The following is a 22,445-nucleotide window of genomic DNA, read 5'->3' as shown; positions in this document are numbered from 1 at the left end:
AGGAAGAATTGGGAGCAACAATAATAAAAAGCTGTGATGTATGTGAAACTGAGGATTTACCAAGCCTTGTAAAGATTTATTGTATTTGAATGTCCTTCATAACTGGTGAGGGAGTAAAATACGCTCTTAATAGAGAGAGGAAGAAGCGGGCTCTCTTTGCTTTGTACTGGCACGTGGGCTGAGGTGAGCCTGTGTGCAGAGTGCAGTGGAGGCAGTAGGTGTGCCATTCAGGCAGCTGCTCTCGCTCTGTGCCTCACTCTGTGCTGTAGACTATGAGTTCCTTGGCACAAGATTGTTCTCACACAAGGTATTTACAGGGCCAGGCACCAAGGGGTCCTACATGTAATTAAACCCTCTTGAAATGGGGAATGCTGGTGATTTTTTTTTCTTTTTTCTTTTCTCTCCCTCCTCATTATTATTATTTTTTTTTTTTTAAGGACTTCAGGTCTTTAGTGAGGGTTTCAACGCAATAATTCATCTTTTAGGATGTTTAATCATCATTTTTGGTTTTTTAAGGAACTACAGCTGTGAAGTGAGCATAAAAAGGAGAACAGTAAACCCTTTTCAAGACTAAAACATCCGGGCTTTAAATAATTGGTATTAAGTATTATTTTTCATGTGCCCTCTAGCAATTAGTGACCTTGTAGTGTTTTGCACTGAATTTTGAGTTGCAGCAGGATGATGAACTTTGAAATTATCTCTTCTCAGAGGAGAGTGTAGAGAAAGAGGTGTAAAGGAGCAGGAAGATAACTGCTATTCTGAGAAAGCAGTTGTAGTATCATGACATCAAGATTTGGCTGAGTCTAACCTGAGTTGCTATGAGATTGAAGTAAATGAATGAACAGGTAATTGCAGATAGTCATAGTTGCACTTGAGTACCTTGACACCACTACAGAAATGCAGAGCTCGTTTTCCAAATGCCAGGTGGCTAACGGCATAGCTCAGTGTGCTGTGCAGGGCACTATGCAAAGGGGAGAGTGAAAGGCAGTGTTTCAGCACATGGTTCTCTTCCTGCGCTCAGTCAGTGTGTGTGATGGATAGGGATTGATTTGTGTGTTGTCAGCATGAGCAGAAAGCTTCCTGCTGGGTTTGAAAGAAACATGACTGGGCTCTTGTGGCTCATCTTCTCATCGAGGGAAAGTAATTCCTGATGGTGCCTTTGCAGCCTCTTGTTGCTGAGCTGAGGACCAGCTCGAAGGAGGAGCTCTTGATCTGAGGCAGAGTAGCTCTGAGGTTTTCTGTACAAATTTGTCTAATCTGCTTTTTTTGAGGGGGAAAAAAACACTCTTTAACAAGGAATTTCTTAGTTGTCTGCGTGGTCCCTTGAGGCAGCTTTTCATCTTTTGAATTTCTTGGGTTGCTTTTGATTTCACATTCTTCTCACATTTTCACTAGGCAGATATGTGCTGTTGTTTGAGAATGGCAGTTTCCCAGAAAATCAGTGGAAGAACTGTCATTCAACTTATTCATGGTTTTATTTTATAACTTCTTATTTGATTTATTGAAGTACAGTGTATGAAATGTGCTTGAATGGGTGCAAACCTCCCTATCGCTTGCTTGGAGATGCTTTCCCTCATCCAGTAAGGTCAGCAATGAGAACAAGGAAGCCTGAAGGACAGTTCAGTGAGCCTGTCGATAGGGGAAATGTCCCCTGTTGCATGTGCAGTGATTTAGGAGCAGGAATTCATGCCAGCTCTTCTCACAGTCATTGCGTTTTTATGTGGATATTCATGTGCTTATTTGTTTCTCCTATAAACGATAAAGGGATTTATAGCAGCACACAGAAGGGGCTGCTCTTTAGCATGCAAATGAAATGCCCTGTAACCATGTAACTCTGCATTTTTAAGAGTTGTATTTTGCCCTTGAATAGAAGTGGCTTCCCTGTATTTCACGGAGAGTTCTGGCCATGAATCATAGTAAAAATGCAATCATAAGCTCCATCTGATGTGTGTATTGTGAGAATTTCTACCTTAGAGGAGGCAGCTGTTGGTATGGCAGCAAAGGGAGAGAAGATGTGCCCCTCACCTGAGTGGCACCAAATGCAGGATTTTGTCCCTCACCTGAGAGGGTGTAAGGTTGTTATGGGGAATGGGTCGACCTGTTCAAAAATAAAAGCAAAAATTGGGTGGCTTGGTGATGGTGCAGTTTGATCCTTTTAAGGGTAATGTCTCTCCCAGTTTCAGTGCACTTTATTCTGTCTAATGTTTACTGGGCTGTAAGGTACCACCTGTATGACTGGGCAGTATTGTTATTTGTTGTTTTTTTAATTCTAATCCATTTTCTGGTTTTGTCCTGCAGGTGCCTGTGTCTATCAAGGCTTGTTGTTTGAGGTAGGTAAGCTTGAATGTGTTAATGCTGGGGAAAGTGTTTGAGAAAGTGCTGTTGAACTGGAGTCTGACTGCTGATTTTGTCACCTCTGCCTCTGGGGATGGGTGAACTTAAAGCACTTCGTAGAGCTGTCAGTCTTCAGCCTGCAGGGAAAACGACAGCAAAGTAAAAACTGCCCTCAGGGCAGTCAGAAATTCTCACTAGGTCTTTGAGAACCCAACCATTCTCCATCTCTTTATATGTGTTGATTTTGTGGCTCCTGGAAGATACAGATTGTAAGCACACAGTCCTAAGCAGGACAAAATAGTCTTTTGTAAAGTGTCTCAGTAATATTAGGTACGTTCTGTGTTCAGTTGTTTGTTTTTTTCTTTTTTGCCTTAAATTAATGGGATGTTAATGATGGCAATTTTACACTTACTTTTCTTTCAGCTAATTATGGTAAGTAAAACGTACCTTGACTCTTCTTTCTAAACCCAGAGTATTATTTTTTTTCCTAGTCTTCCTCTGTATGCACTTAAGTCAGTGAATAACTTCATAAATAGTTAAAGTCTGTGCTTCTTGTAAAACTACTGTGTTCTGGATCACATGTTCTCCTTGCAGAGGTACTTTGTGCTGAAAGAAAATGGTCTAAAAGCTTGCTTTTCTGGAATGCTTCTATTCCAACCTCTGATTCCACAGCTGATCTGCTCAGAGATTTGTTGCTCTGGGGGAAGCAGCATGCAGCAGTATACAGGAAAAACCGAGTCTTCTACATTTCTTGTAGAGCTTTTTAGCCAGGCTGGACATGTGCAAAATAAATGTGACCACTGTGTAGATTTTGACCTTCTGTCCTGGACCTTTCATCTAGGAAGTTATTTTGCCTGAAGAGGGAAAGGTAGGGCAAATTGCTGGGGGTGAATGTTTTCTGTAGGTGGTTTAGGGGAAGCCATATCAGGCCAAATGAGTTTGCTTCTGTTAGAAATGGAACGTGGAGCTTCAGTCTTTCAAAAGCAATTGGAAAGTGTGTGGACTCCAACTATAACAAATTGTATGACTGATTAGTTTCTTCTGAGCAGTGCAGCTCAGTGAGGACAGTACCACTTCTTACTGATGTGTCAGTCACAAGTTTTTTTTTTGCTATCTGTGTTTTTGTTGTTCTGATGTTCTTTCCCTACTCTTCTCCTGCAGCTGTATGTTTGAAATGCTAGTGCAGATCTTGATGATATCCTAACATAAATTTTGTACGTGAAAACTGTGGGATATCTTGTATATGTGTCTTTTTTAAAGAACTTGCTTACAATACTGTTGGCTTCACAGTGTCATGAGTTGGAAAGAGCCTGTAAAGGTAGCCTAGTCCAACACTGTTGCAATGATCAGGGACATCTACAACTAGGTCAGGTTGCTCAGAGCCTGATCCAGCCTGATCTTGAATGTATCCAAAGAGCAGGGCATGTACCATCTCTTTGGGTGACCTGTTCCAGAGCCTCACCAGCTTTATTGTGAAAAAACAAAAACAATGTATTTAAACTAAAATTTTCCTCTTTCAGTTTGAAAACATTTTCCCTTGTCCTGTCACACTAGACTCTGCTAAGGTAAAAAAAAAAAAAACAAAAAACAAAAAACATTAATAAATTATATTTAAAAATATTAATATAGATGACATTTATAATACATTAAAACTGGAACAAGTCAGGCTTGTCATTCTTAAAATAAGTTCCTATCCCGTCTCTCGCCAGAGAAACAGCAGCACTGTCAGAACAGTATGTGATTAATTTAGCTGGAATAGATGACACCAGTAGAACCAAGTGAGTTTGCTTGTAGCAGAGGTGCGCCCTGTGCCAGCCTTGTGAATTTGACTGCACTGCAGGAAGCAGGAGGAAACCAAGAACAGGCACCATCCTAGCCTGAGACCATGTGAGATTCTCATCTGTTCTGTCAGATGAGTTTGGTAGCAGAATTGGGGTGTAGGATTCCTCATTAGTGATGCTGCTGTGTGCCCAGAAGGGAGCAGAGCGCATTAGGGAATAACTTTGTGTCTTAGCATTTGTATATGACTTTAAGAGATTGAATATAAAGAAATGTCTTCATTGAAGAAATCCAAGTGCAGGGCAAACCTGCAATCTAGGGATATTATCCTTATAGTATCTGTTGTAGAGGAGGAATGTGCCTTTACTTGTGCTGTGTTTATTAAAAATCATTTACTAATAGAAATGATTTTTTCTGAATTACATTTTCTGAATGACGAGGAGGCAACAAGCCAAACTTTACAACCTCGCCTGATGTCTGTTGGCTGCAGTGGCTGCCCTGCAGTGTGCCTGTGGTACTGAAAGAGTTGTTCATTCCTCCCTGCAAACACATCTGCAGAATCTTCCTTAAATTATGGTTAGAAACCCTTTTTTTCCATTCAGCTTCATGCTACGCAGGGTTTCTTTTTTCTTATTTTTGTTTCTTTTGATGTGTCATATACAAGTAGCTGTAAGTGAGCCGTTTCTGGGTTGTTATAGGAACTCTACTTGCTGCAGGCCTTGCTTAATGGCACATGGCTGTTTTGCTTCTGTTGCAAACCCAGACTGTTAAGTCACTTGAAAAATCCCTGGAGCGTAAATCAAATATTCACGTATAGTGAATGCCACTATTGCAGAGTTACTTGAATCCTTACTATTGGGGAAAGCATTCTGCATCTTGCTTGAGTGACTTAGCTGATTGTGTATCAAGGGTCAACTTCTGTTCATGCATTTCCTCTGAGGAAAAACACATTTTTTTATGTTTTGTTTCCAACTGTGCTGAGGAGGCTTGTGTTATTCCCTCGTTCTTCACCTTTGAGGGAGTTTTCAGGTCCATGCAGCCAGCACAGCAGCTTCCCTTGTTTAGTTAAGAAGAAACTACATGCTGTGTGTTGTTCTGGAGGATGGTGTTGGTGGGGATGAGGAGACTGTGTTGCCCCAGTTAAAGAAGATGCTTGGAGGAGGTATTGGTAAAGTCTGTCTGCACTGTTCTTCCGGCTGGCTTATGCCAAGAAGAGTTTTCAGCCAGATGAGAGGGGAAGAATGGGGTCATGAATAAAAGCGATGTTTGGGTTAAACGCAAAGCGTGGTTTGGTAAGTTACACTTTCTGTCTGCTAATTAAGGACAGGTTCATCTGAGCTGTGTCCAGTTAGCTTTTATTTCTGGTTTTATTAAAACATGGGCATGGTTTGTTGTGATAGCTGCTGGTAGTGGATGCAGGGTGAATTGGGTACATCGACAGATTCTATGGGAAGTTTCCAGATAACGCGTATAGCACTTGTCTAATGCTGTAAAGCAGCAACTTCTCTTGAAGTGAAATATGGTTTTAATCTTGAAGTTCGAATGGAAATCGCATCAATAAGAATAAAAAGCCCTAACCTAACGCCCACAGCAAATTCTACTGTACTTGCACTTCTACCAAAAGTTTATTTTCCCATTTTCATTTTGAAAGCTAAATCTAAGATCTAAAAAAGGATACAAGGTAAGTAAAGTTCTTAATTGACTTGAATGTCTTGAAATGAGAGACTCGGGTTTAGCAATTGTGCCTTTTCCAGAAAGGGGAAGAGCCTGTCTACCAGCTCTTCTGATAGCTGAGCTTTTAATGCTTCTGCTCTGAAATCAATCATGGAAGAGGGCACAAAAAATAAAAATCACAGGTTGCCAAACATTTGTTGTATAAATACGACTTCCTTCAGCTGTGTTTTAATTGGACCATCAATTCAACTTGTGCTTTAGTGGTAACATTCTAGAACCACTTGCAAGGGGCTGGACCAGTAGGGGAAGATATTAGAACAAGGTAGGGGAGAAGAAATGCAGACATAGAGATGAATGAGCAAGAATCGGCCTCTTACACAGTAAGCCCCAAGGCTTTTCTTTAAATTGGGATTGTATTTTCTTTATTTCATCCATTTTAGTGCCTAATGTAATCATTTTCCTTTGTAAATGAAAAAAAAAATTGATAAACTTAAAAATCTGGAACTTGTGTGGGTGCATTGTTATATGAACTCTAAAGAAGGTTTGATATCAAGTTGCTTTTTTTTTTCTGTATCCATCTGTAGCTTGAGTCAAAAGTGCCAGGAGAAGTATAAATAGAAAATGCTTCTTCAAACATGAAGTAATACATCCCATTCTGGATAGGTTCTATCCTAAGTAACTTAAGTGACTATTTGAAATACATCTTTAGAAGATGCAGACCACTTTTGGTTAGGAAACATAACAAGATAGAGTAGCAGTGATATTAAAAAAAAAAAAAAAAAAAAAAAAAAAAAAAAAAAAAAAAAAAAAAAAAGAGTTAGCAACCTCTTTTTAAATGATTCTTTTTTTTTTTTTAGAAGGATAGCAAGTTAATACCGGGAAAATGAGGTGAGAATCAGTGATATCAGTTGAATTTTTTCTTGGTAACTTTTTAAGACGTCGAAAATGGATGATATAAATAATGTGATTTAATTGCTCCCACTTAGCCTGAGGGTTACATCCTCAGCTCCTCCAGAGAACAAAACTATAAACTCATGTTTACAACATGCATATAACATTTTGTAGCTATAAACTGTAGTTTACAGCAGCATGAATCTCTGCTGTGTAATGTGCAAATGAATGTTTTACAGAACGTTCTGTTGCTCTTTTTGCTGGGGGGAGAGGGATTTCTTCTTAGAGCAATCAGCATTCCCAGTTTGCTCTTGTGCAGTTGCCCACTTAAGGCGTTAAGGAGGTTGTGAGTTATGTGTGGGAGACTCGTGAGATTGAGGTAGCTTTTTCCTGCTATTGCAGATTCTTATATTGTTGTAGAGATAAGATCTGAATGATGCCCTGTGCTAACATTTATTTATTGAGCATGTACAATTAGATGTCATCACTCTCCCAGCTAGTGATGGAGAGGCCAGAGCTGGGGGTGAATTTGGTGTAACAGGGTACTGATTCTGCAGTGCTGTTGTCTAGCCTCTCACATCTTAGGGCGAGTGCATAACACTAAGTAATGTTTTATGTGTGGTGCCTAATATCCAATTTATCTTTGTATTGTGTGGCTGTCAATGGAAGTGCAAGGTGATGGAAAATATACCTCTCAATTTACATAAATTGTGTTCCATTCAGGTTTATTAATGAGACACTTCTTACATAGGAAATGCCTTCCACAGGGATTTCAGAGTGCTGAGATGAAGTGAAGATGGAAAATAAAAAAGACAAAAGTATCTACTTGAAAAGTGTTTTGTTGTTTTTTTTTTTAATGATACAGGTGCTGCTCATGTTCTTTGTGTTCCTGATAATAATAGCATAATATGGAGGAATATGGGTAGGCTCCATTTTTTTTTTTTTTTTTTTTTTTTTTTATGACATGAGGTAAAAAGCTTGGATGTGAGATGAAGAGTATTCTCCTGAGGATGTACTGAAATCTCATCTCCAGCTAAGAGTTACTACTTGGTGGATCAAGGCACACATTTTAGTATGATGCAGTAATTCTTTTCGATATGAAAACCACTATGCTATAAGACGTAATTTTTTTTGGCTAGGACTATAAATGCCAATTTTACAAGGAAAGCTAGTAGCGGAGCTGAGCACTGATATCTTCCAGTATTATTATGTTTGTTCTGCTTGTGGGAACTTGAAACTAAACTTGTTCTCAGTGATAAATAACATAGAATTAGAACCTCAGAATCTATGTATTTTAGTTTTATGTCAGTGTAGTGAGTATGACATAGTATATAAAGGTGATCAGCATGGCTTGCACATCAGTCTGTTTTTAACTTTTCATTTTTTACCTCTGAAAAGCAATTGTGGAGCTCTAACACCACTGTGTGATTATACCCTCAATTAAAAACTCCTGCAGTGATGAAGTCCTGGAAGCTCACTGTGAGATCCTCTTGAAAAGCTGGCAGGCTCTGCTTGCACTACACCTCTGCCGTACTGGTAGGAGAGAGAAGTTATGCTACAGATGGAAGGCTCTGCATCTGACCCGTAATGACTGTGTATGAGCAGTGCCTTAGGGGGCTTTAATGTTTCAGAAGCGCTGACAAGATACTAACATGTCATAAATGAGAGAGAGCGTAAATACCACTCTTTCTACGTGCTTGTCTAAGTGAAAAAGCCAGTAACCAATTCCACTGGCAACCGAAGGGTCTTCTACGATGTATATGAGTGATAAATTTGTAGGCCACTAGCACTGTTAACAGCTGCCTATGCCTTGTCCTGTATTTGATGCAGAAAGGGATAAAAGCAGGCACCAAGAGAAGTAGCACAGGAAGAATACAGGGATTTGTGTCTTGCACTCCAACTCTCTGAGGGGGTGACATCCCTTTCCACAGAATAACTACAGTAGTGGTGCTGGTGTTTTTGTGCCATAATATGTTTAACTTGATGCAGCACAAGCAAAGCTTGTGTCATTGCATGCCCTGAAATGGATGCCTCACAGCTCTCTCTGCAGTGGACAGAAAAGAACCAAAAGAAATGTGGTCAAACTATTGGGCTTAAAGGTAGTTCTGCATTTCTTTGAGGCTTTTGAGCTTTAATTGGAGACGCTGGGCTTTCTGTAACTTGTGTATTTTTACCTTGCAACTACTGAGAATCTGTTGGTTGTCATGTTCTTTGCATGGGCGGGCAAAAGGCTCGCGCTTTCATCTTTATTGTGTTGTGGGAGGTGATTCTGGATCAGCTGTGTTTGGAGATTGGAGTCCTTACACGAGCTGTCCTGCTCTGTATTTTCCATTTCAGTGATCTTCCTGGATGGCAGCTATTCCTCCACAAACATGATCTTTAGGTAGATGATAAACATTTAATGTCACAGTTATAGGAGCTATATGCCAAAGCCTTGGCAGGAGATGGTGAGTTTCTCAAAGGTTCATTTACCAGTGCAACAATTCAATGGTTATTAGTCATTTATGAATTTCACAAATCTTTTTGTCTTCTAGCTCTCTATAGGCACTGAAAGAGCCTTCTTTAGGAAGTGATTCATTGTAATTTGTCTTTTAGTTTTTCTTCCTGTATTCCTCACATAAAAATTCCTCTTTTACTTCACAAGGTCACTAATTCAGGTTGTGTTTCCTCATTCCTTCCCTCTCTTCAATCCTCTCAAAACTTCGATTGGGGTTCTTGTTTGTTTTCTCTTTGGAGTACAGCTTGTGATGTCCTGTTAATTGTTAAAAGAAGTTGTAGTAGAAGTAGAAGTAGAAGTTTCTGCTGGTGGAAAATGCTTGCAATGCTTTCAAATGAAAGGCTTGTGAAAAGAGCAAAGCAGTGTAGGATGCTATAGAAAGGTGACAGCTTACATCACCTGGGGACCTGTCTCAAATGTAGTTTCTAATTGAGCTGGCACAGGCAAGAAACTCTGTTGTATTGGTATGTATGCCTAACCTGGGCCCTGCCATGAAAGCTCTGGTTCTATAAGTGCCAGCTTTGGAGCTGGAGGCAATGTCCTACAGCTGGTAAAAATGTCAGGTGAAAAAAAAAAAAATACTGGCTGCATGGTGAAAGTGGAGATGGAAAGTGGTAGTCATCGAATCTTTAAATACATTATGATCTATCAGTGTGTATGAGGACATAAGCCAGTGTTGTTCTTTGTGGAGCATGGCATGTGCCTACATTTCGGTTGCAGAGCTGTTCTCTTCAGTGGGGTTGGTACAAGTAGGTTTGTGAGGATATTCATGTGTTGGAGACTTTCATTTGTGTCTGGCAGTGACAGATGTGTGCCTGTTGTAGAATTATACACTCGTCAGAGAGAAGCAGCAATATATTTATTGATATGAAATAGTTGTCTGACTCAGCTTAATCATAAATAAGACGGCGACTTAACAAGATTTGAAAAGGCAAGGTCCAGTTATTATTTAATGCATGGAGGATAGGGTTAAACGCACTCAGCCAGGAGACTCCCATTGTGCTTTCAGACTCCTTGTCCCAAAGAGATAAGGAGCCTATTTGCGGCTATATCCAAGTCCCAGCCTTGGTCAGTGGTTTATATCTAAGGGATTATATGTGCACCGTCAATCAAGGATATAATCCTAGCAAAGCTTACAAAGCTTAGCAAGCTGTTATTCTTTTACTGATGATCTGTAGTGTTAAGGAATCTCTTGATATCCAGCCAGAAAGGGCCTGTGCAGCAGGCATAACCTGGGTCCCTAATGAGGGGTGATCCGATTGGGCAGCCTGCTGCCATGCAAGAGATGTTGAGGGGCTCTTGGGCTGCTCAGTATTTATGGGATAAGGTTGTTCATTCATAGTCATATTTGCTTACTGATTACACACTACTGTCTGTTTCTGCCAAAATTGGCATGAGTTGGACGTTGTTCCAAACTTGGCTTGAGTCTGACATTGACCAGCACTGTGGGTTAGGTGAGCACGCAGCCATAAATTATCCCTTGGCTGTTGCTTTATGTTTCCCACAAATCCCAGAGATCCACTTGGGGCCAGATACCACTGTCATGACCAGTCATATCCGACTGGTGGTTATTTGCTGAAGTCAGATGCAGCCATCACAACCACTGCTGGTGACTATCACTTGAGCAGGATTACAGGAAGCAAAGATCAGGTTGGGAGTGGGTGAGTACAGTGTTTCACAGTGCTGCAGGCAGAAGATTCAAGAGGGTATTCAGGTTGGGAATCAGTGCTTTTCCAGAAGGGATTTCGTTTTATTGTTCTGTGGGCAAAATGTGCTACAATTTGATTTTATATTTCAACAGTCAGCACTTGCATTTCATCTTTCTTTCTGGAATTGTAAGTGACAACTGATTCCCCTTTTCTTCAGCCCAATAATTGTTAGTAGCAGGAATCAGCCAGTAGGCCGTAGTTCTTATAGCAGGACACAGTTATCGTGTAGCTTTTATGGACTACTGGAAAATCTATAATCATATTCCTAAGCTATGATATTAATGTTCACTAGATTACTTTTTAAGGTCTTTGAACTTAACAAGAAAGCAATATAGTTTTAATTATTCCCAGACAGGATTTTACAGAAGTAGAGTTGACACTCTGAGTATGTGTATATATTAGCAGCTTTAGGAGTGAGGAAATGAAGACAGAAAGCAGGAGCAAAAAAATCAGAGTTTGTGGTTCATATTTTATGTTAGAAAAGAGACAAACAGGTCTTTTCTTGGAAAGAAATATGGAAGGGCATTGTCAGAAAACGAACCTACCAAGAATGACTTAAGCTTGCTTGCTTGTAGCTGGAAGGGGAGGATCTGTTTTCAGTCTCATTTTTTTTGCCAGCATCTATCCCACCCATGCATGCTTGCTAGTCCCTGTGATGCAGCAGTTTCTTTGCATATGTCTTTCTTGTTTCCATATGAAGTATGGGATGACTGTTACTGTGACTGCTGCATACGCTGGGGGAACATGTAAGGCATATCCTGCGCCCAGCAGATGGTGGGGAGAGGGTTGCCTCTCCCTGAAGGGAGATGGGAGTTTTGCCTGGTAGCCTCTCTGCTTTGAGAACAGGACACTTTAAGAAAAGAGCTTAAAATGTTTGTGTTCTTTGCTTGTTGTGGCAGCAGGAGCAAGCAATTGCCCTCCTCTGAGATTTTCTTTCAACTTCCTGCATATTCACTTGCATTCTATGTATTGCTCCACGCACCCAGGCAAGTCTCATTGTAGACTGCTGTGATCTGTGAACTTCAGCTGTTTCATTCTGATGTTGGTATTCTGATGGAGGGAAGCAATCATGTGTGGAATCTGAGAAAGATGCTGTAAACACCACTGCAGTTTTTCAAAGCTGAGAGTGCTGCTTTCTCCAGCAGCTGTGCATTCTGTCAGTGCTTTCAATTTCTGTTTAGTACCAGTCATCATAGGTTTATATCTGAACCATGAAGTTTTCTTTTGAATGACATTGAATGTCATACCAAGGTCTTTTGGGCTAGGGTTTTTTCAGTAGTTTGAGAAATAATTGGTGCTTGCTGTGAGTGCCTAGGACTAATAGAAATTTGCTATAAATTTTTTGTGATCTCCGGAGAACTTCTGGATAAAGGGTGAGTGGAAATTGGGCACCTTTTTCTTGTGAGGATATAGAAAGATCCTAGCTTGTTTTTGAGTGCGAGCGATGGAGGCATTGGTATGCCTCAAGAAGAAATGTTCTCTCTATATAAAACTAAGTCTAGAAGTTGTTTTGTTTATTAATTAAACTGTTAGCATGGATTGAATTTCTTCTTTATGTCCTGTGAACAGCTTGCTGTGTCCTTAAGATATCTAACACTTGACGCAAGAGTGGGTCATGGCGAATGGAACAGACGCATTTAGATGTGTTTGTTCATCACCAGGTAATAGCAGATAGATATGTAAAATATAGTTAGGATGTGAATTTTTAACTGATCGATGGCTCCTACTTGCCATATGTCAAAGAGCTTTAGGGAGTCAGCTTTGCTCTGTGCCAGTGCCAGGCTACATTTGCACATTTGCCAGCTTAGGCTGTGTTCAGAATTTCATTTCTCAACCTCAGAACATCTTTGGCAAACAAATTCCAATGAAGTGGTCAGTGCCTGCTTGGTATTTTGAAATAGATAATAATGTCTTTGTCAGTCCTAAAGCAGAATTGGACTGCTACGTGTGGACAGGGGTCCCATGTTGAAATTTTTATCTTCAAAGTTGATTTCATACATTTTTTTCTTCTTTTTTTTTTCATTTCAGTACTTCATATCTCCATCAGAAATGCCAGTGTGAAACTGGCCCTCAGCCTTATAGTTGTTTCACAGGCTTGTTAAATAAACTGAGTCACAATTGTCCAGGATAAAACATTAACTGAGATGTTTCAGTAGTTGTTTCAACTGCTGAGTATCACAAGGAGTCTGAGATATTCCCTGATACTTTCAGGAGACATATAATTGATTGAAAAGATAAAAATACACATCTTCCAGATGTGCTCATTGCTTTAATACCTCATCTCAGATCTGTCACCCTTGAAAATAGCTATAGAGAGACAAGTGAGGCTATGATGCACTGGAGTTTATGATGCTGGGATATTTGCATTTCTATCATGTGTACTAAAATTCATTTCTAGTGTGAATATATGCAGCAGACTTCAATTGGAAGGCCGCTGTAATTCTCTTACTGCTATGATTTATTGTTGAGCCATAGATTAGGGAGACTTATTAGAAGAAGATAGGCAGCACTTACTCAATTCTGTAATCACTATAGCTGCTTCAGTATCTTCCAGTAATTAATCCTCTAACTATCCCTGTAACCTTGGCATCAGATATATTACCATGTAGAATACTGTGGCTAAAGGAGAGTCTCAGGCATTTACAGAGATCCTTAACTATATTTCAGAGGGTCAGTGAGGAAAACAAGCTCCCCTTCCTGTTCCAGATGAGGAATCATGACCATATCTTACTTGTTCAAGTATTAATTGGTGGTATTTTGAGCTAGATGTTTACTTGCTCAAAAGACCCCAGAAGTTTCATGAACTTCTTTGTGTGTTTTAGTTAGATCAATACTGAACTTTTTGCAGACTCCAAATTGAAAAGAAAATTTTAATTTGATCAATTCTAGTTGGTATTGAGCGTGGTTTCAGTGGAAGCTCAAATGAAGGTGTTGCAGCAAGATGACAAAGGTAAGAAATTTTGGACCTTGCAGCTATATATATACATATATATATATATATATATATATATATATATATATATATGTCTGTGTGTGTGTGTGTGTATATACACCCATTTGTTACAATTATCAACTAGAAATCTCCCTGAAACTTTTAACCTTTTTGCTTCTTGAGGATTCATATACTGCTCTACTTTAGTGGATATGGTCATAGTCGGTCACAGTCATATGGGAATGGTTGATTTTTGTGTGGTTAGCTAGCATGAAACCAAAGTTAATCTTGCCCATTATGGCGTAAGTTGTTTCTTCTTCCATGGTTTGTGGTATCCATGTTTTCAGAAGAAATACAGATACAGTTATTTAGTTATAAACTTGCAAACTTGCCCTCATTTAGAAAGAGCTGTCACTATTGACACACTAATGACCACTTCTGAGTTAGTGGGTACAGTAAATCCTTCTATGCATGGTGGTATGGTAACCTGGTAGTATGATTTCAGGTGAAAACATGAGCAAACTTATTAGCAGTTTTATAGAAGCTTCTATATATGTAAAATATGTTATTTTCTTCAGTATTTAAGGAGTGAACTTACAGTTAAATTTCCAGTGTTACAGAGTAAACATAACACTGCTTTTTTATTCCACTGGATTTTGTTTTGTTTTAAAGAATCAGAATTTGAGAAGTGTTCTGTTTTGGAAACCTAAGTTTTACCTTTGTTTAGATGTTCCTAAAAGTTGAGTCTACTTCCTTCTGCCTCAGCTCCTCGGTCCTCAGGACTGCAGGATCCTTGCATATACAGAAAAGGAAGCTGACAGTGCCTCAATTAGTGGGAATCTTTCCAAAACGAAAGTGAATTATGTGCTTCCATTTAATGACTCAAGGAGAAATTCTTAGGTCCCTTTTCCATGTTTTATTTAAAACATGGATTCACAGAATGAACATAAACATAGTAAAAATCTGTTTAAAAAAATAATGAAATACTTAGGACAAAAGAAAGGTGAGTATGTTACTCTTAAAGACTCCTAAAGACTTTTGGGATGTCTTGTTAGATAGAATGGAGATAATAGAGTTAGAATCAGGTATAAATTGAGCAGAATTTGTCCCAGTGTTTAAGTTTGCATTACCTAGGCAGATAAAATTAATTCTCTTTATATGCTTCTTACCAACAGAGCTTGGTTATAGTCCACAGAAATGCTGAGGTTCAGTATTACAGAGCAAGAGAGGCTTAAACTTTCAGGTCCACCAGGCTCTCCCTCTGCCCATGAGCACTGTGTGTGTGTGTTCAGTACGTGTGACTTGTCTGTCGTCACAGGTGGGCTGTGTTTGCACTGGAAAAGCTCAGTGTTGTCAGGTTGATTTAGTGAGGAATTCTATGTCGTAGGCTTTCTTTTGGGAATGTAAACGTTATCAGGAACATCTTGGCTTTTCTGTTGGAAATTAATGGCAAAGCATTGAAAGGAATAGTATGGCTTTGCGCTGGAAGCAAAATTACATGACTTTTAAAAGTGCTGTAGCAAAATGAGCTGTGTATTGGCCTTCCAAGGTTTTAAATAGGAAAGCAATTCTCCCTTCTGCAAGAGAGAAAAAGCAAGGGTGGTTTGCTGGAGACTGTAGACCCATATCTCTTTCTGCGTTTATGCAGTGTTCCATCAGAGGTGTGTTCCATACTTGAATGCCGTGTCCTGGCACAGGTCTTACCTTCTGTGATTTAAGCAGGATGCTCTCATCTTACTCCTGTTGATGATATTTAGCCAGCTGAAGATGACACCAAGGTATGTAACATAATGTGAAGGTTTTCTGTCAAAACCATCCCGCTTCTGTGGCCACAGTGAATGTTGCTATAAGCCCTGTTACCTAACAGCAGTAGTTCTTACAACTGCAGAAGTTTAGGCATGGCTGCAGTATTTTGCTTTACTCTGTTACAAAAACCAAACCAAAACAAAGAGGAAAAACACTGCAATTTTAGTTCCTAAGAAGTTAGTTATTCAACAATTCAGAGTAATCCGATTATGTGATGTGGCTGTGATGATACAGCATATCCAAGGCACACTGATATGCTAAAAAGCAGAACTGAGTTTAATAATATTTACCTCTGTAATGTTCTTTTTTCCTGTCTGTTTGGTCCGCTAGTACTGTGATTTATCAGAGATGACTTAGGAAAATGCTGCTGCTACTATTTCTTTTGGAAGATACAGCTTATCAGTGCCACGTCTGTCCTTTGGTGTTTCAACACAGCGTTCTGTTTGTCCAACAGTTCTGTGTCATTTTAGCAGCAGCCTGTCCCCATAAGGTCATGGGATGCTTTCCTGTGTGTTTCAGCAGGTTTCGCTGGCTGTAGAAGAGTCACGATTCCTTAGGATCTCAGGCTTTGGAGAGGAGTGTGCTGGATTTATCATAGATATTTCCATCTCTTCTTATCTGCCCTTAGTGCATTGCATCTTTTGACAAGATCTAGGATCGTCAGTTCTCCTTGCTTCAGACAGAGAAATGTCTGAGACCAGAGGGACAAGCCTCTTGAAATCTCTACAAAAAGGCATCACAGTGACATTTTGCATCTTTGGAGGGGGTGGTGCTGTTAAACTGCATTTTCTGCTGTGCTTAGTGTCCTATTGTCCAGTTTTCCATTGGTGCAGTATTTATGCTTAGTTATAGGTAAGTGTGGGTGCTTTCTGTGTCATGCTGAACGTATCTGGCAAGGCTGCCAGAAGCACTGATTTATAATATGGAGCCTTCTCCTCAGGTTGTTTGTTTGTGTGGGTTTTTTAAAATTATTATTATTTTGATGTTCATTTCCTACTAAAAATAGGAAGTATTCTTTATCAAAAAAGAGCTAGGAACTATGCCTGCTAAGAGGAATATTTTGCTGGGCTTCCATTTCTTAGGAATTGGCAAGCAATGCTTGATGCTTTTCAACATGTGGCTTTGCTAGGAAAATGTAAGATGCAGGCAGCTCTCATTTAGAAAGTGGTCTCAGCCTTTGTGGTTTGTTTCAACTGAGAATTGTGACATTTCTGTGATAGGTGAGGTGTGGGTTGTTAGACCCTTTGCTTATATGGAAGTCTAGCAAAGTGAACCACAGCAATTTGTTAATAATATCATCATCTCTCTCCTTTTAGTCTTGTCTGTGAGTACATATTTTGTGTTGAAGGTACCTGCAAGGGGATTGATCTCATTTTCAAGGTCGTATCTTTTGCACAGTGTCCTGTTTACACAGATGCCTTCTTTAGCATCTAGAAATAACTGGTAAATCCATGTGTTCACACTGAGGAGATGATTGCTGCTCATATTGCTGCTTCAGTAAGTAACCTCCTTGTTATAACCAGCATTGCTGTCTCCGTAGGAGCTGCACTGAGTTCTCTGAACATATTTTCAGTGCTTTCTGTATGATACCAGCAATTTTTTAACCTCACTGAAGTCATTTCATGCTTCTGTAATTCATTGGCTTTTTTTAGTGTATTTATAGAAGCTGTTTTTTTCAAGCACTGCAGTAGAAATGATGAGAGCATCTGGTTGAATTCATCACATCTTGTAGAACAACCTCTTAACAGTTATTCTCAGTTAAATGCAATAGGAAAGATAGTCATGGTAATTGAGCCTTTCCCCCTTTATGTGGCTGCACTGATATTTGAAAAGCTTCAGATACTTGATATAATCAGAGTGCCTTAAGTGTCACCACTGTGCTTTTCTGTGGTGGCGGCAGCACAAGTTAGCTATGGGAGCTGTAAAAACAGTGACGTGTTTCAGCTTACATGTAGTTCTAGGAAGCTCTGCTTATAACCTCTTACCTGAAAGAATTTATCTGGGAGCTTTGATTTTTATGAAGTTTTTACTTCTTTTTTGGACTCATCCAGTGTTTGTGGCATTCCAGATCAGTCTGTAAGGAATTGCACAAGTGGTGAATTCAGCACTTCAGTCCAAATGTATGACAGGATTATTGTACAGGAAAGAAGTCTTGTATAGGGAGAAAATGTTTTATATGGCCTGTACTAAGTTGAGGGTTAAGTAAGAATTTTATTCCTTCCTGGTTGCATTATAACTTTTCCTCTCCGCCCTCAGATATGAACGAATTGATGGAGATACTGCATCATTTCTTAACCAGTCTGGTTTAGGCTTAGCCTGTCCTGGGCACCTTGGTAAGCACGGCTGGCTGTTTCTTTGCTTGGTTTGTCTCTTAGGTTTTGTGGTCCATAGCTCTCATTTAATTCTTCACTTACTGCCAAACAGCTTGTCTAGCAGTGGATCTTCTGACCTCCTCTCCCAGCCCTTCACAATGAGTCCTGTCACCCCCTGGAGATTTCTGCCATGCAGGACATGCTCTGTTTTCTGTGAACCGTTTTCTTGTGCCTCTCTTTAGAATGGGATGAGTGACAATATTGGCCTTTCATTCTGTACTTTGTTGTTTCTATTTCAGTATGGTTCCATGGAGGAATTGTGTTCCTTTGTCTTCCTGAGGCTTTGTAGGGTTGTGTGCAGCGGCTGTTTTCCAATACTCTCTCTCCTAGTGGTATGAAATCGGGCTGTTTTTCTGACAGGCTAACCCGACTGAAAACTAACATGGAAGTGAGAAAGCTACAGTTTGCTGACATTTGTTTTTGGAAATCTCTGTGACTGTGTTGACAGCAACATCTGTCTGGAGTGACAGAGCTCGGTTGTGCAAAGATTGCTGGGCAGGTCAGAGAGCTAAGAAATACCTGTCTTGTGCTGACATGAAGAGCTGATCTCTGTCTTTCTTTCTCTGGAAATGATACTGGTGCAATTGAGGTGGTTGATTGTAGACAGATTTCATTCAGTGTTGCAGAGAAATTGGAGGTGTGGCCAGACTTGCTTTTGGAAATGATCAGGATTTCTATTTTGAGGAGCCCAAATTCCATACCACACAGCTTCAGAGGGCTGGGTCTCAGATACTGTAAATGGCTTACTTGCTTTGATGTTGATGGAGCTGGGCCTTTTACCAGCTGGGCATTTGGCCCTAACACTGGCAGTCAGCCTTCAAGCCACTGAGTTTATTTAGTACTTGAAGTAAGGCTGCAAGATGATAGCTGGTTTATCGCTTAATGTCTTCCTAAGTGAGCACAGGTTTACCTTTTACCTTTACTTGTATGAGATTTGCACTATTCTGTATTCTGTCCTTTACTGTCTTATGTCTTGTTCTTTCCACATTTTGGGTCCTATGCATGAAGTTTTGACTCCTTCCTTTGAACCAATCATAACATTTCTTACAAATAAATTATTTAGTATTGGATATGAGTATGTGGTTACAGAGGCAGCTGGCACTGGGGGACGTTTTGAAGCAGATAAGCTGATAGTGGAACCGAGATTCCCTTCGCTTGGCCATCTCTGGACATCCTTAGTCCCAGCTGACCCTGTGGGAATGGCAGTTCCACATGTCACTTCTGTGCTGATCAACTGTTTGTGTTGGCTGTTTCCGGGTGAGGGATGGTGATAGCCATTCAGTAATTCTTTTTTTTATGTGTTTGTTTGTTTGTTTGTTTGTTTCCCTCAAATCGATTGTAGGTGTGCCCACACAATGATAGTAATGATCTTAAGAGACTGCCAGATTGACCAGTCTGTGAGATCTGTCCTAGTGTGCAGCTCGTGGGAGGAAGGAGAGAAGTTGCTCATTAATTTGTTGCTTCTCCCTCTGTGCCATATGTTGTCTCTGTTTAGATACAGGCTCTATGAAGGTACCAACTTTAAGCTGGTATCTAGACTAAACAGTCCTGGTTTCCTCAGCCACTTTTCGTAAGACTCAGTTCTAGACCCTTCACCAGCTGCACTGCCCTTCTCTGGACACACTCTGGGCCCTCCATGTCTTCCTTGTAGTGAGAGGCCCCAAACCAAATGCACTACTTGAAGTGCCACCTCACCAATGCCAAGTAAAGAGGGATGATCACCCCCCTAGTCCCACTGACAACACTATTTCCCATGTAAGCCAGGATGCCATTGGCTTTCTTGGTCACCTGTGTACGCTGCTAGCTCATGTTCAGCCAACTGTCAGCTAACACCCCCACATCCTTTTCCTCCACACCTTGCCAGCCAGTCTGCCCCAAGCCTGCAATGATGCACAGGGTTGTTGGGACCAAAGTGTTGGACCCGGCACTTGATCTTCTTGGTAAAGCTCATACAGCTGGCCTCATGAACCTGTGCTTGATGGTGACAATGGATAATTTACATACATTACCTGAGAAAACATCACTAAAACCTAACTGAGGAGAGACTGACTGCTTTTTCCTGCATGGCTGCGTTTTTACAAAAAGACCCACAGTCATAGAGAGCAGTAAGGTGTCCCCTTTGCTGGTTGTGTGTGGATGAAGGGTTATAGGCTGCACTCCCCCAAGAGATGCTTATGGATATTGCCTCAACTGCCTGTTACAGTATCACCTGTGAGTTACCAGTGTGTGCTGAGATATGAGGTACTCCCTGCTCTGCAGAAACTCTGGAGCTGATGATGGTGTGTCCTGAGTAGCAAGCCCTTGCACCAGAAGTCATGATCGCGGCGGCTCACCTCTGAATCTGAAAGCCCTTGGACAGACCCTCCCTTCACCCACCCTGCTATTCTCACCAAGGGTGTGGTCTGCATCCTGCTGGGGTTCTTGTTGCTGTGAGTTGGACAGAAAGGGATGTATTTTGTACTGTGCGTGTGTTTCTGCAGTAGTTCTGGTGGGGTTACTCTTACTCTGATCAAAAGCTATTATCTTTGCCTTATGAAGCACTTTCAGTGTTGGAAATCCATCCGTGCTCTGCCTTTGGCTTATCTGGGAGCAGCTGCTGGCTCTGCTTTATGTTACCATCAAGGTACTTGCTGTTACTGCAGAGAAGCTTCTGTTGTGTGTTTTCTTTCTTGGAACAGTCAGTTTGTTGCTGGGAAGGTAATGATCCCAATGTATCCGAAGGAATCTGTCTTAGGAATCCAAAGAAAACTATTTCTCCTCACCTTAATTTTCCCTTTCTCTTAATCATTATTTTATACAGACTTCCAGAGGGTTTTCTGATGAGCTTTTGGCTTCCTTCTGTTCCAATTGCGAGTTTATTGACTGCATTGTCTGTAAGTTGATGTTGAAACGAAAGCAGTACAGCACAACTGTTACGCTGGAGTCTCTCGCTATCCTTAGCACATACAAGACTGTTAAAATTGATCAGTGACATAACTTTTTTAAAAGGGAAGTTTCTAGGATTCTTCCCATTTCCTGCTCTCTTTCTCCCAGTGTTTTCACTCACCTTTTAATATGAGAATGTACATGAATAAATAAAAGTTCCTGCAGGCATTGTATGTTTTCGCAGTGCGTCTTAATATTTACACTTAAAGGAGCCTGTTTACAATTTTATTAAATTTTGTTGCAGATTTAGAAAAGCAGAAAGCCTCTCCAGTCTGACCTGTGGATTTCAGACACTCAGTGGAGGCCAGAATTTAAGTCCCCTAGGAGTAGATGGATTCAAAAAAGAGCATTGTAGCAGTACTTGTGCTGGAATCTTACAGGAGGGATACCTGAGTTGGAAGGAGCTCATGTGCAGAGTCAGGGATGTTATCTGTGCAACAGTGCTGAAATAACATTTCATTGAGCTGATCTGGGGGAAGGAGGAAGCACATGCAACCATCTTTCAAGCATCTGTTGCATGATGGAAGAAACCTGTTCAGCTGAATTGCCTTCCAACCATTTGTTCCACTGGGCGATACAAAATGTTCAAAACTACAGTGAGGTGGACGTTGGAAGGCAGTAGTACATCTGGAAGTTAAAAAGTACCAAAGCTGATTTCTGTCTGCAGAGTCCTTCGTTCCCTTGTCAGAGGGAAGGACCTGTGATACTCAGCTTCAATAAGCTTCTGATCCATTTCTGCTGGTGTAGGATGGAAATGAGCAGCCTGAGTAGGGGACTGGAAGGCTGAGCTCGTGGGTGAATCTATTGCTCTGTTGTGACCTTCTGTCTCAGGAAAAACTCCTAGGCCCATTTGATAAATAACAGAACAGTCTTTTTAAACTAGCTGTATATGTGAATTGTGAAAGTATGTAGAAGTAGAGCAGGAATATAGAACAAACCTTCCCTTGTGAGATGCAATGCTGATTGGGGAGATGTGGGTACAATAGGCACAAAGAAAGAGAACGTGTTAAAAAAAAACCAACAAAACAAAACAACTGGAACTGGAAATTGGTTGAGTTGAGGGACTTTACCATGTTCAAGTCTACGACCTTCAGGTTTATTTCAGGCCAAGAAGAGGGCTGAAATGAAGTAATTCACAAGGAAAAGTGCTGCAAGAGATGAGGGGACAGCCAGTGAGGGTTCATGGCATGCTGTTGAGTGATTTGTGTACCCAGAATGAATTGGTTTTGAATAGTTTCTGAAAGCTCTGCTGTGATTTTGCTGATGTTCAGAAATCAAAAAAGTTAAGAGATGAAAAGAACAGGTTTTTGTTCAGTTGTTTTAGAAAGTAAGCAAATATTTGATGTCTTTCCTGAAGGGGATTTCTTTTAAGTGTTTACCTAAATTGCTGTTCTGAATCAAAGCTATTAATTGAAGTAATTTACATGCCACATTCCACTCAATTCAGAGCATATTTTCGTGCAGATAGGTTGTACACCTCTGTTTGAAACCCCATTCAAAATTTACTCACTAAATTGAATGAGTTG

At 40.4% G+C, this 22,445-nt stretch overlaps 1 protein-coding gene across 1 annotated transcript in view; it reads left to right on the top strand.

The window, feature by feature from the left end:
* FRAS1 (Fraser extracellular matrix complex subunit 1) overlaps positions 1-22,445 on the top strand; it is a 164,455-nt gene that overhangs the window by 1,263 nt on the left and 140,747 nt on the right. The window contains exon 2 of the mRNA XM_048940939.1: positions 2,299-2,330. Coding sequence (XP_048796896.1) covers positions 2,299-2,330 — 32 coding nt within the window. The remainder of the gene's footprint in view (positions 1-2,298; positions 2,331-22,445) is intronic.

The sequence above is a fragment of the Lagopus muta genome, chromosome 4 (genome assembly GCF_023343835.1).
Source record: "Lagopus muta isolate bLagMut1 chromosome 4, bLagMut1 primary, whole genome shotgun sequence".
Classification (NCBI taxonomy): Eukaryota; Metazoa; Chordata; class Aves; order Galliformes; family Phasianidae; genus Lagopus; species Lagopus muta.
This window is presented reverse-complemented; position numbering and strand designations above follow the sequence as displayed.